Here is a 15,262-nt window from a genome sequence, read left to right as displayed (position 1 = left end):
TGTGCGTTCCTTAAATGAACAGAAAAAAAATGAGTTGTTGGTAAGAATAATATTTCTCTTAGTCATTCTCTTATTTCTCTTCTTCAGCATAGCTTGATATCATGCAAAAATATTATTATTATTATTTCAATGATAAAAAATGTTCATTTTCTTTCAAATTGTTTTGGCCTGCTCTTATCCTTGTTTAGTGTTCTTTCTGTTTTAATATGCACATTTTAAAAATTAAAGTGAGTTGGGGAGATTGCTTTGGTGCTGGGGCGGTCGGGTAGCCTAGTGGTTAAAGCGTTCGCTCGTCACGCCGAAGCCCCGGGTTCGACTCCCGACATGGGTACAATGTGTGAAGCCAGTTTTTGGTGTCCCCCGCCGTGATATTGCTGGAATATTGCTTAAAGTAGCGTAAAACCACACTCACTCACTCACTCACTGTTTTGGTGCTATTGTTTTCAAAAACATCACCACACGACGGCCTTAAAGTTACCCTATTCCATATTCAACCCTTAGGCATTCCCACATGGGTACGTGTGAACCCCATTTCTGGTGTCACTAACTGGGACATTGCTAAAATTGGTGTAAAACTCACTCACTCACTCCAGGGCTGGGTATAATATTATCACTCCATTACTGCTCCGTAAGATGAGAACACACTCACAATATAAATTGAAGGCGATTGATGAAGACATTTCTGAAATTCAAACACTCCGTGCAAAACCCCACCAATCAAACAGTCACCTTCAAACAGAAACGATTAAGGTGGCAATTTACAACAAGGATGTCCGTGATTTATTTTTGTGGAGTTTTAATTAAGTTTGTTATAAAACTCAGCAGTTCCGCTTCCTCAGAGATCCTCAGTTTCATTGCCGTGCCTGCAGACAGCCCAAAGTCTTTAATTAATTCAAGATATGTTTGCAAGCCTTAGATATCTACCACGACAATGGGATTGCTGTACTACTTCCTGTTTGCTACCTGAAAACCCTGCAAGGAGCCGTATCACTTGCATCGGACTCCATCAAGTCATGCTTTCTTGTTAATCCTCATTGAATAGGATTGCGCATATGCATGCTTATTTTCATTCCGTTGAAGTGAAAAGGTGAAGTTTTATGAGCAATGACTCTGGGATGACAACTTTGATTTATAAGAATCTAATTGGTGTGTATGTTAAGGTACTGACTGTTTGCTATTCTCTGGATGGCCTTGGCTCGGTTTTTATCCAAAACAATATATTGCTCCCAAAAATTTGTGAAAGAAATAATCATGCTTCAGACAGTTGAGAAAAAAAGAAATTGCCTGCCACAAGAATTACATTGTTGCAAGATGTATTTCTTGAGAAAAAATCAGGCTCGTAATTTTAAAGGAAAAAATATCTGGTTTTGTGGATGTATCTGAAAAAATATCTAACCTCGACATCGTCTGAACATCCCAAAATCAAATGGTCGATCCCTTCACATTGATACAGATGGTCAGTGATAGAAACTAACAGTTTTTGTCCACTAGTCCTTATCATAAATGGACTGAATATGATTGGGTGGTCAGACTCTGTGGCTTGGAAAGTGTGGGTCATTACACTATAGTCCTTCCCTTTCTCAACAGTGTGGCAAAATGAACGTATTTCACGTCTTTGAAAGGCATTTAGAAGTGATACATACACAGTGGTAGAAACTAACATCTTTAGTCCACTAATCCTTATAATAATAACATTGAGCAAAACCCTTAAAAATGGCAAATTTCTACTAGTCCTTATGATACCTTAAATATTGGGCAGTTTGGCCAGGACTAGAGGACTAGTGTCAATTTCTACCGCTGATGCTTTGGTTCAATAGTGTGTGTGTGTGTGAGGGGGGGGGGGGGGGGGGGGGGGGGGAGATTTGGTTGGTTTGAGGAGGTTCAGGGGAATTGTATCATGTTTTACTTGTTAAAGGGCAAGTTCACACGGAAATGAACCATTTTTTCTTGTACTTTTTCCACATTAAAAGTGTTAACATAGAAGTATCATAGACAAAAATATAAAAACATCATATTTAATTAACATATTTATTGCACTAAAACGATTTATATTTTTCACATTTACCAAGTGTTCTATTTCCATAACAAAAACACCATGGCTAATGCCCCTTGCAATATGACGTCATTGGTGCCAATTGATAAACATTATGACGTCATCATGCTTTGTTAGAGCTGCCTCACGTGGTGTAGGTACAGTTTTGTGATTCTAGCATCTCAGATGCCAGCCAGAATTGTGTTATGCTGAGTCACCACTGCGCCGGAGTGTGTCGTAGACCATGTTGTTTTACCGCAAACTGGTCCTTGATATCTTTTGCGTTGAGAATAGACAGGGACCCAGTTGAATTGGCACCAATTACGTCATAATCTAAGGGGGATAACTCAGGCCTATTTCGCTCGTAAAACGAAGGCCTCATAACGGCATATCACTTTCACACTATTGTGAGCTTCCTACTTTCACTGTGAAAAAAAATGAGTATATTTTCAAACACAGATACTAACTAATTCTAAAATTGCGTTTTGTTTAGAAAAAGAAAGAAAGTGATTTTTGCGTGTACACTTCCCCTTTAAGTAGAATCTGCAGTGTAGCCTCTTCTTTTTCATTTTCTGGTTTTACAGTTTTATTCCAAACAGTTAGCTTGGGTAAGTCGAAATACCAGTAGTTGGAACTAAATACAAATTTGTGCAGTGTGTAATTTGATCAGTGTTCTTCAAGGAGGTACTTTTTGTTTACTTTACAATTCCGTCTAATTATCTTTTTTCTTTTTGTGACTTTAGTTTAAAACCTAAATTGTAAACAAATAAATAAAGTAGCTTTTATTGCCTGTTAGTCTTGGGACAAGTGAACATCTACTTGCTGCTTCCTGTAATCTGGTTCTGTTTCAAATGATATTCATCACTAGTCAGAATTGAGCTGTGCATCAGATGGATTGGGGGCGGTGGGGTAGCCTAGTTGTTAGAGTGTTCGTTTGAAGCTTTGGGTTTGATTCCCCACTTGGGTACAATGTGTGAAGCCCATTTCTGATGTCCCCTTGGTCATCTTATAAGGAGAACTAAGGCTCCTCATGACTAAATACATGCACATGTTACTGTAAGACTGTTGACTAGGGGTGGCCCAGTCGTCTAGGGCGCCGCGTTTCGCTGTGCAGAGTTGCGTCCCTTGGGCACGCCAGATACCTATGATTGTGGGTTTGAATCCTGGTTCGCCCCGATTAGGTTTCTAGGTTTGTCAGCACCATACCCGTGCTCGTGGGTTTCACCGAAGTGGTAAACTTCTGAGACCTGCATCACTTCGGGCTTTCCTCCCACATTAAGCTGACACGCCGTGATATAACTGGAATAATTTTAAAAGCGGCGTTAAACCCAACAAACTCACTCTAAACCGACTGACCCAAACAAACTTAAACTTAATTAAAAATTTCATTTTGACCAACCCATGCCCACTGGTAAACAAATCCTGTAAACCAGAAATTTAAAAGAATTTTACCTTGTCCGGAAACTTGAGTGTATAAATGCTGATTGAATTTTTCCTTCTACATTTTTACATACAGAGGAAAAAAATTATTATGGCCATCAGGTGTTATATTTGTAAAGACTTCCTTACAAGATATCAGTATTCGACAGCATTGTAATTGACCCTTTTAGCTTTATTATATGCTTATTGACCTGTGTAACACTCAAATTTGAACAGTCATCCGTGAGATTTATATTAAGTTACAGGAATACAGGACGTTTAGTTCAAGTCTTTTTCAGTATTCAAAACATGCATGTGTGCTTCAGTGTTTATATTCAAGGAAGAAATTTGATTTTGTGTTAACACAATCAGCGTTATTGAATTTTTTAAAGGCTACATGCTTCATTGGATCATGAAGGGAAAGTAGGGGACAGGTTTAGTCTTGGGTTACGTAAATAGAACGAGGCCCAGCCAGCTGATGTTATAGTTGAGTGATAACTTTGCCTTCCTTCATTCTCCACCAATAATAATTGACTGGTGTGTCATTGCGATCAAACTCTATGAGATAGATTGTGGAAAATTGAATTTCCGTTTCAGACTACTTTGTCTGGGATGTTGTATTGGGAAATCCTGTTTCCCCAAATGTGAACTTGCAAATGAATTTGAGTTTGACAGAAACGAGATGCAGATTTACAGTTACACAATCTGTAGGAAATCTGGGTCAGCGAGGCTGCAGTCATTGCTGCACGACAGAGGTATGGTAATTAAATGTTGATTGGGTGGTCAATATGGCAGGATGGGTGTGGATAATACATTGATTGCATTATGATGCCAATTGCGTGGATCGATGCTCATGATGTCAATCACTGGATGTCTGGTCCAGACTTTATTATTTACAGACTGCCGTCATATAGCTTGAATACTGCTGAGTGTGGCGTTTAACAGTAAACAAACAAAGCATTATGATGACTCCTGCTGTTGTTTTTGCCTTTAATTCTGTGTGAGGAATTCACTGCCTATTTGAATGTGCATTAAACCAAAACTACCAATCGTTAGGATTAATATGCAAAATTATAGAGAAATTACATTTTGACAACAAAGTAAAAAACTTACGTCACCTTTATTAACAAAATAGGTACATATTGCCTTCATCTTTACGTTGAACATTCCCACCATCAGTTATTTAGGACGAAATGCAAAGTTTTATTGTCAAATGCTGGGCTGACTATCGAACACCGGTTGACATCGCCAGTGGAAGCTGAAAGTGAAACAACTGAAAAAATCTTCGGATCTTCGACTCCGTGTATAAGAAGACCCCCCTTCTTCACCCCCTCATTTTAGGTATAAAAAACTTGCCATATACACAGCGATATATGGTATCTTATAGTAGACATATACATTTAAAAACACAATAAATCGTAAGAGACGCACAAGCTAAGAATGATAACATCCTGTCACGTGACTAATCCATTTTTAATCCATTTATCATACCCTGGTCTAAGTTGTTGAAATAACTCAAATCTGTTGATTCCGGGAATTATAATAATCTCCAGATTCTCATGATTTTGCCTTTACATAATTTTCATTTTGATTTCACAATGCTATGAAAATGTGTTCGCCAGTTAATTAAGTGCTTGTGATTCGTAAGACAACTTTCGCCTACATATGAAGGTTTTATTCGGTGTGGTTTTGTAAGTTTGATTATTCCCTAATATCCAAAGGCGTTAATGTAAGGTTGCATAATTTGTCTGAGTGATCTCAATTAGTTGTTTTGTTGACAGGGGAAGGGGCTATTAGGCAACTGTAAATATTTTGGTGCGCTAATGGACATGACAAGAGTGTTTTTGACCCTTTATCCTAATAGATATAAATATCAGTAGTCTGTGTAAATCGTTGTGGAGAAGAGAATTGATATATGGATCAGGGGTGGTGGCCATGAGTTGTGATTCCAGTGCAATCAATATCAGCAGTCATCGGACAATGCAGACCCTGACGCTAATAGAAAATATATTCCGTGAAACATTGGTAGGCACCATTTGTCATATCCAGCTGGACTACAACTCATGTCAGACTTGTGGTTTGTGTAATGTAACTAGATGTTTAGGAGAAAACAATGAGTCTGTTTACATTTTCAGACTAACAAACAGACCCGTGAAGATCTGGGGTAGAATAGGTCTTCAGCAACCCATGCTTGCCATAAAAGGCGACCCGTGAAGATCCGGAGTAGAATAGGTCTTCAGCAACACATGCTTGCCATGAGGCGACTTGTGAAGACGCGGGGTAGAATAGGTCTTCAGCAACCCATGCTTGCCATAAGAGGCGACCTGTGAAGATCCCGAGTAGAATAGGTCTTCAGCAACCCATGCTCGCCATAAAAGGCAATCCGTGAAGATCCAGGGTAGAATAGGTCTTCAGCAGCCCATGCTTGTCATAAGAGGCGACCCGTGAAGATCCTGGGTTAGAATAGGTCTTCAGCAACCCATGCTTGCCATAAGAGGCGACCCGTGAAGATCCGGGGTTAGAATAGGTCTTCAGCAACCCATGCTTGCCATAAGAGGCGACCCGTGAAGATCCGGGGTAGAATAGGTCTTCAGCAACCCATGCTTGCCATAAGAGGCGACCCGTGAAGATCCGGGGTTAGAATAGGTCTTCAGCAACCCATGCTTGCCATAAGAGGCGACCCGTGAAGATCCGGGGTAGAATAGGTCTTCAACAACCCATGCTTGCCATAAGAGGCGACCCGTGAAGATCCGGGGTAGAATAGGTCTTCAGCAACACATGCTTGCCATAAGAGGCGACTTGTGAAGATCCGGGGTAGAATAAGTCTTCAGCAACACATGCTTGCCATAAGAGGCGACCTGTGAAGATCCGGGGTAGAATAGGTCTTCAGCAACACATGCTTGCCATGAGGCGACTTGTGAAGACCCGGGGTAGAATAGGTCTTCAGCAACCCATGCTTGCCATAAGAGGTGACCTGTGAAGATCCCGAGTAGAATAGGTCTTCAGCAACCCATGCTCGCCATAAAAGGCGATCCGTGAAGATCTGGGGTAGAATAGGTCTTCAGCAGACCATGCTTGTCATAAGAGGCGACCCGTGAAGATCCTGGGTTAGAATAGGTCTTCAGCAACCCATGCTTGCCATAAGAGGCGACCCGTGAAGATCCGGGGTTAGAATAGGTCTTCAGCAACCCATGCTTGCCATAAGAGGCGACCCGTGAAGATCTGGGGTAGAATAGGTCTTCAGCAACCCATGCTTGCCATAAGAGGCGACCCGTGAAGATCCGGGGTTAGAATAGGTCTTCAGCAACCCATGCTTGCCATAAGAGGCGACCCGTGAAGATCCGGGGTAGAATAGGTCTTCAACAACCCATGCTTGCCATAAGAGGCGACCCGTGAAGATCCGGGGTAGAATAGGTCTTCAGCAACACATGCTTGCCATAAGAGGCGACTTGTGAAGATCCGGGGTAGAATAAGTCTTCAGCAACACATGCTTGCCATAAGAGGCGACCTGTGAAGATCCGGGGTAGAATAGGTCTTCACTAACCCATGCTTGCCATAAGAGGCGACCTGTGAAGATCTGGGGTAGAATATGTCTTTAGCAACCCATGCTTGCCATAAGAGGCGACCCGTGAAGATCCGGGGTAGAATAGGTCTTCAGCAACCCATGCTTGCCATAAGAGGCGACCCGTGAAGATCCTGTGTAGCATAGGTCTTCAGCAACCCATGCTTGCCATAAAAGGGGTCTATGCTTGTCGTAAGAGGCGACTATGCTTGTCGTAAGAGGTGACTATGCTTGTCGTATGAGGCGACTATCCAGATCGGTGGTTAATCTTTCAAGCAGTGATGTAACTGTAGAATGGGCCTATGGCCTCCACTACTTTATGAATAAAGATTGACAATAATGTTAGGAAGAAATAATTTAGCCTTTCCAAATTTCTGAATCCCCTTGTGTAATTTGTGTATGATACTTGGCATTAGCATGTCCTTATCATCATGTTCCATGTGTTTGTCAAGTTCCCATGTATCACTGAAGTCAAAGTAACATCACCAGCGTGTTAGAACTATATTTGCTAATGTACCATTAAGGCATCTGGAAGGGGGCACGGGTGGCTCAGTCGTCTAAGGCACTGTGATTCGCTGTGAAGAGTTGCCTCCCTTAGTCGCCCCGATTATGTTTCTAGGTTTGTCAGCACCATACCCGTGCTCATGGGTTTCATCAAAGTGGTAAACATCTGAGACCTGCATCACTTCGGGCTTTCCTCCCACATTAAGCTAACACGCCGTGATATAACTGTAATTGTGTTAAAAGCGGCGTTAAACCCAACTCACTCACTCAGGCATCTGGAACTTTGTTTAACTGTGCTATTATTATTTTACATGTGCCATTTGCACACTATTGTAATGATAATCCAGTGAATGTACTGGTTGGAATACCGCTTGCACAGAACTTGAGTTGATGACATTTACTCTGCAAAATAATTTCTATATTTTTTCATTATCACTAAACTTCCAAGGATATCAATTTTGACTGGATCACTTGGATTGTCTCAGTTATTTGTAGGTTTTAATGTTGTCATTAATTTAAGCACTTGGCTTAACATTCATACTGACAGCCAGACAACCCCCGAGGTAACCTTTTCATTTAATCCGATTTTTCTCACAATTCTGAGAAACAATTTGACCAATCAGATTCTACCTTTCATATCACTTGCATTTGCTTCAGACAAAATGGCGGCGCCAAGTCAAGACCATCTGATCATGTTAATCAAGGAAAATATTTACTTTCACTGTCTCACACCACCCAGTGCATGTGGATTGGAGCACAACACTTGAGCATGTTGATTAAAAATATGGAAAGTTTGGAAAAATATCCCTTGACGTTCGGTTGATGGTACACATCCCCTGATGTCACTGGCATTTGGTTCAAACAAAATAGCAGCAACCAGTGAAGACGATCTGATTGATAATCAAGAACTATATTGAAGTAAAACAGGCCATACTTTCCAAATTACGGAAATCATGTTAGCACCTTAATTATAAACATGAAGAGATTTTTTAGTATCTGCATGGTAGTTTATTTAGGAACCAGTTGTTGATTTCGTTACACTATATTGATGGACTATGCATAGTCTCATTAGTCCAGCCAAAATATTACTCCAGTCTAGTTCGGCATGGGTGGAAAGTGGACTTTTATAGTCAGTTTACTCCTTTGCCTTGGGAAGATGTGTCAAGGGTGGGTGGGGGGTGGGTGATGGGGCGATGGGGCGATGGGGTAGCACAGAGGTTAAAGCGTTCGCTTGTCACTGAGAAGGCCTGGGTTTGATGTTAAAGGAAGATGCACAATGACATATGCATTGTACAACAGACAAAGCATTTAAACCCACAAGCAGCCGAGGGTCTGTCATTTGTCCTCAAACACCGATGTTTGAGGTGGGGCTTATCCCATTATATTTTGATTCGCTGAAGTAGTTCTGTTGTGCATGTTAATCCTATTGTAGTGTAAGCCAATCCTGGAACCTGAGGGTAGACTCAGCTTTCAGACAATATTAAGCTTTATATCGCTCCACCGTCTGATAAGTCTGGCAGAGTTAAAGCCAATCCATTATGTTCACTCTTGTGCAATCTTGAGGCAACAGTGTCTTCCATTGCTCATGCTGTCGACCACTGGTTTGCCTGGCCCACACTTGATTAATAGACCGCCATGATATCGCTGAAATATTGACCGTGGCTGTCTGTCACTGCAACTGCATCAAAGCAAACTCATCCATCTTGTCAGGTTTTATAATCATGGACATCAACCCAGATTTTGTTCATTCTTTCAAAGATACACAGCTTTGTGTCTAAGATGACCTGCTTTGACAAAGCCTTTTGTCACCAGCAAATATAATCCTCTTGGTGAGGCGAAGTGAAAAGTTGAATTTCGTACATCACGAAAATCCGAAGTGAAGAATGATGTATTCATGGTCAGTATGCCAACATCCATATATTTACAAATGTCTTTTCAGTTTATATATTCAATATTTAGATCTGATTTTCACAAGAACATCCAAAACAGACCTTTCAAATTGGAAATATAGAAATCATGTCGCCTCAAATCTTAGCTGATAAAAATGTTATAGTGATTGCGACACTCCAACTTTCAAATATTGTTACTTCTGCGTATTTTGAATATTGTATTTTTCTCAAATTGAAATATCCCTTCATGGAATACCTTATTTTTCTTGTCAAGTTATTTTTCTATCAACCTCCTTATTTCTAAGAGCTGCTGAGTTTTCGTTTGACCAGAAATGTTAGAAGTCGACCTTGATGCAATTACTTCCTGAGTTAACATGGTCAGACATCAAACATTTACTTCTCATTTGAGACTAAGACTGTGCAATAATTCATATTCCTCATTTGGTTGTTTTCTATGTTCGTGACCAACCACGAGATAAGGGACCTTATGGGCGAAAATAACATTTTGACTTTTCATTATATTTTTAAACTACAGCATCTTTGGAACATAAAAATGCCATTCACAAGCTCCAATTCATATTTTTTACAGATTACAGAGATACATGACATCACACATCTTCACTGAAATAAGCTGACGTCAAACATCTATATGATGTACATTATACAATTATACTCTAGCACCCATAAAGTTCCTGATGTCTCCTGGCAGGTCAGGTCTGTTGTTTAAAGCAGCAGTCAGCACCATCTCAACTACCGTATTTGACGTAATAAGCGGCCAGGGCGCCCTCAGAATTAGAAATAGGGGGCTCTTGTTAGAATATAATTTTGGCAAGAAAAAACAGAGTGGAAAGATCATAAATTTGGTGGCTTATACTGACAGCCTGAAATAATACAAAGGAAAAGTCTGTGTGTATTATACACGAATAAATATGTACACTGATCAATCGGAAGTGGTGCTAATTAGGATTGTTCACTAGCCAGTATATTAGCAAATATCGCCTTGGGTGCTTATTGGAGCGGGGTGCTTATTACATCGAATACGGTATATAAGATGGCCTTGAAATAATAATAGTCAACTTCAAAAACAATTCCCAAGCAGACATTTTTTTCCAAACTCTTGAGACCGGCAGTGGGTACCTGGGTAGGGTCGGGTAATAGTGGGGTGGGTACCCGGGTAGGGTCGGGTAATAGGGGGTAGTAAATTTGGACTCATCCCAGCCCAAGTTGACATCCATGAATTCTCTTCCTTATGTGTATCCTGCTCTAGAAATTGGCGCTAGTCCTAAAGCCCTTGCCAAACTGCCCAATAGTTAAGGTACCGTATTTTCTTGAGTATAGTGTGCACCCATGTATAATGCGCACCTCGTCTAGCGGATTCAGTATTTTGGAAAAAAGAAATTCGAATACCAAGCGCAGAAAATCTTTTACACCTTTAGCGAAGTCCGGCAAACGAACGGGTGATGAGAAACTTGGTCAGTACAAATTCGAAATTTGAGATAAAAAATCACCAGACATGTTGATATACCGTTTAAATTGTATCATAAGGACCAGTAGAAATTTGCCATTTTAAAGGGTTTTGCTAAATGTTATCATTATTAGGACTAGTGGACTAAAGATGTTAGTTTCTGCCACTGTGTATGTATCACTTCTAAATGCCTTACAAAGACTCAAGAAATATGTTCATTTTGCCACACTGTTGAGAAAGGGAAGGACTATAGTGTAATGACCCACACTTTCCAAGCCACAGAGTCTGACCACCCAATCATATTCAGTCCAAAATGACCTAATATAGCCTTGGAATCTCCAGGGCCCATGATCCTGAATTCAGATCATTTTCAATATCAGTAATAATGCCAGTTCTTAAATGTCCAATACTTCGCTCAGTCTGCCTACTCCACGTTATAAAACTAAAGCTAACACAGATTGAAGCAAACCAACAGCCTTCCTCATCATCTGTTTGACAAATTAGGTGATGAACCTCTTGAGACGAATGAGAGTAAAAATACAGGGTTGACGTCAGACGCGTAACTTCATCTGATTGTAAAAACGACAGCCTGTTCTGTGCACATAAAACTCAAGATGGGGAAATGACTTCCTCGTAACCTGCAGCAATTAATTAGCAGATTAAAGCATTTACATGCTATTAACATGGGTGTCGGTTTCATAAGGCCCCTTCATCAATTCCTGCTGATAATGCCCCAAGACCCATGATTAGACCTTGTCATGAAAGTGATTCGCTTTTCATAACTCGCTCATTTCGCGTCCATTTCACTGATGGTAGGCATAGCCTGGAGGTCTGACAGGTCCGCGGATAACCGTTAGCAGATCAGTTTCAGTCATTTCCGAGAGGTGACGGATAGCTGTTTGAATAATCAGGTCCAGCGTGGAGAACGTCCTGATCAGTTCCCTCGGAGGGATCAGTGCGGTGTGTTGCAGTAAACACATACCTGCTGCAGACCAACTGTGAAATTATTTTTTCATTACCAAAGTTTGTGATGTATTTAAGCCTGATTGTGTCGGTAAATATTGACAGTAAAAAAAGAAGTTGTCATCTATAAATTATCTCTACCTCGTCATCCCTCAAATTCTAAGTAATGGGGGCACGGGTGGCCCATTTGCTGTGCAGAGTTGTGTCCCTTGGGCAGGCCAGAAACCTATGATTGTGGGTTTGAATCCTGGTTCGCCCCGATTATGTTTCTAGGTTTGTAAGAACCATACCCGTGCTCGTTGGTTTCACCGAAATGGTAAACGTCTGAGACCTGCGTCACTTGGGGCTTTCCTCCCACATTAAGCTGACAAGCCGTGATATAACTGTAATACTGTTAAAAGCGGCGTTAAACCCAACTCACTCACTCACTCTGATCTAATCAAGCTGGGTGTTAAGTATTTTGTAACTCATCTGTAAGTAAAACACATGAACTTTCTCACCAATTTGAGCCTTTCTTCATTATGTTGAGATTATGTTGAGGGGAGATTTCTGCTTCTGATTGAAGAGGGGCAAATAAATGATTAGAAAATCTGATGAAGATTAACGAAGAATTTCTTGTCCATGGGAGGGTAAATTATTGATGTGTGTTTGAAGTTTGAATATGTGGTGTTAAATGGGCTCTGTTCCAGGGTCCCAGATGCTTTTTGAGCCACTGAGACGTTACCATGTTTGTTTGTTTGTTTGTTGTTTAATGCCGCACTAAGCAATATTCCAGCTATATGACGGCAGTCTGTAAATAATCGAGTCTGGACCAGACAATCCAGTGAATGACATCATGAGCATCGATCCACGCATTAGGATACAATGACATGCATCAACCAAATCAGCGAGCCTGACCACCCGATCCCGTTAGTCGCCTCTTACGACAAGCATAGTCACCTTTTACGGCAAGAATTGGTTGCTGAAGACCTATTCTACCCCGGATCTTCACAGGGATGAAGGACCTAGATAAAACTTTCTGTGACTGCTGATCCTAGTCTGACATTAATTACGCTGTCCACTAACCCTTTGGCAATTTTACAAATCCTGCACTTCTAATAATGACTTGAAGACCTCCCTGATATTTTATTTTGCTTCTTCCAGAATGAAGATGGAGATGAGGCCTCAGGGCACCTGCCGAAACCCAAACCCAAGAAACCCCTTCGCCAATCAGGTCAGTGACCAATATTGGGTTTCTTTTGAAGGCTGAATGCAGAGATTTATACTCATTATCTGTGGATTGTTTGACGTTGTACTTGGGAATACTTCAGCTTTATGATGACAGCTGAACTTACTTGAGTCTGGACCAAACAAACTAGTGTTTCTTTGTTTGTTGTCACTCCAGCTTTATGAATGCAGTCTGAAAATAATCCAGTCCAGTCCAGTGATTAATATCATGAGCAACAATCCGGGCAATTGGGTTCGATGACATGCATCAAGAAAGTCAGGGAGCCTGACCACCTGATCCCTTTGGTCGCTTCTTACAACAAGCATAGTCGTAATAGTTTACCTTCCCCACGTAATATTATTAATATAGGTGAGCTCCAGTGTTTTGTTTGTTTGTTATTTAATGCCATAATCAGCAATATTCGAGCTCTATGACGGCGCTCTGTGAATAATCGAATCTGGACCAGACAATCCAGTAATTGATATCATGAGCATCAATCCACACAATTGTGATACGATGACATGCATCAACCAAATCAGCGAGCCTGATCGCCCGATCTCGTTACAAGCATAGTCGCTTTTTACGGCAAACATGGGTTTTGAAGACCTATTCTACCCCCAATCTTCACTGGTCGACAAACTAGTGATTGATCTTATAATCACCATTGTATTGGCGGTATGGGGACATGCAATCAACGATTTCAAGCCTGACCTACCAATTCATTAAGGTTGCCTCGTACAGGAAGTACAGGTTGCTGGGACTCGTGGTCAGGTGATCGGGTGGTGAGGCTCGCTGACTTGGTTGATGCATGTTATCGCATCCCAATTCTGTAAATTGATGTGCATGATGTTCATCACTGGATTGTCTGGTCCAGATTGGATTTTTTGCAGACCACTGTCACATAGGTGGAATGTTGCTGAGTGTGGCGTTAAACAACAAACAAACATACAAAACAGGTTGCTAGGGATTTATTCATTTTGTGTGTGAGTTAAAATTTAACATTGCTTCAGAAATATCTTTGAGTTGTATGGCGTCTTGTGTCATTGTAACAATAAAACAACATGTGAGGCTGCCATCAGCACCCACAGATGCAGTCCCTGGCTAAACTCTTCAGGCCCTGAGCACATTCGTGACCAGCTCGTGTTATTCCGGGACAAGCCAAATAGCCACTCGTGCCCCTCTCATGACCGTGTTCCGTCTTAGCGCAAACGGGCAAAACTAAAACAATTGTCAACTCGTTGCGTAATGGTTCACACATATATTTCCCCATATATTATATATATTTCAGATGCAATTTAAAGCACATCCGGACGTGCGGAATTATACAGTATGATTGAATACATTTAACTGTGTTTTGGGTGTAAATTATTTCTGAGGGATTGTTTGACAAAGAACTCGAAATCATACACGTATTCTGATTGGTTTGTCGTATTTTCGCACATAACATTCATCAATAGGGGGACAAGTCTTCTTGCAGGTGACGGAAAGGGGCGAGTGGTGACAAATGGCCCTGATTGTAGAAAAACAGTAGCGTATTGTGAGCAATAAGTCAACATGTAAATTTGTTGCAGGCCACTTGGATATTATCGAAAAAAATTGTCATAGAAAATTCATGAAACAAATAATTATGTATCAGACTGTTGAACCTACCCCCCCCCCCAAAAAAAAAAAAATTCAAAAAATTGCCCAGCACACAAAATACATTGTTTTGTGTTTTTTTTAAATATTTAGACTTTTTATTGAAAAAATATATTTGCTGTTGTTGCTCCATACAAAATCCATTGTCCTGAATATTTTCTCTTAACTTCATTTTTCTTAGATTTTAGTGTTATGGACTATCATTAGCTTAATAGACTGAACAGAATTGAACTAGACTCGGACTTTAGACAAGCGGCTAAAGCTGCAGATTGATTTATTGTTTGAAAGCTGCAGTTAATCAAACATAAAAGTTTAATATTTCCCAGGGGCCTTCATTGAAATACCGGAATCACTGTTTTTTAAGTGTAGTATCACTGTGTTGTGAGGCTCTACATGTATTTGTTCAGAATGTCTTGATTATGTTTAAAAGTATTGTATTGAAGCAAAGACCATTTTCTATAAAAGCTAAGTTTAGCTTCTTAACATTATCACACAAAAAAGCATTGATATTTTCACAGTATATGGAGAATCTCACCTAAGTGTCATTTGATATAAAATATATCAACACGAGTTGATAACAATG

The 15,262-nt window shown here is 40.5% G+C and overlaps 1 protein-coding gene across 1 annotated transcript in view; it reads left to right on the top strand.

The window, feature by feature from the left end:
- Positions 1-15,262, top strand: part of LOC139458384 (selenoprotein S-like) — an 82,689-nt gene that overhangs the window by 53,589 nt on the left and 13,838 nt on the right. The window contains exon 5 of the mRNA XM_071239795.1: positions 12,978-13,047. Within this exon, the coding sequence (XP_071095896.1) occupies positions 12,978-13,047 (70 nt within the window). The remainder of the gene's footprint in view (positions 1-12,977; positions 13,048-15,262) is intronic.

Source organism: Haliotis cracherodii, unplaced genomic scaffold, assembly GCF_022045235.1.
Source record: "Haliotis cracherodii isolate W230 unplaced genomic scaffold, xgHalCrac1.p SCAF_12, whole genome shotgun sequence".
Lineage (NCBI taxonomy): Eukaryota > Metazoa > Mollusca > Gastropoda > Lepetellida > Haliotidae > Haliotis > Haliotis cracherodii.
This window is presented reverse-complemented; position numbering and strand designations above follow the sequence as displayed.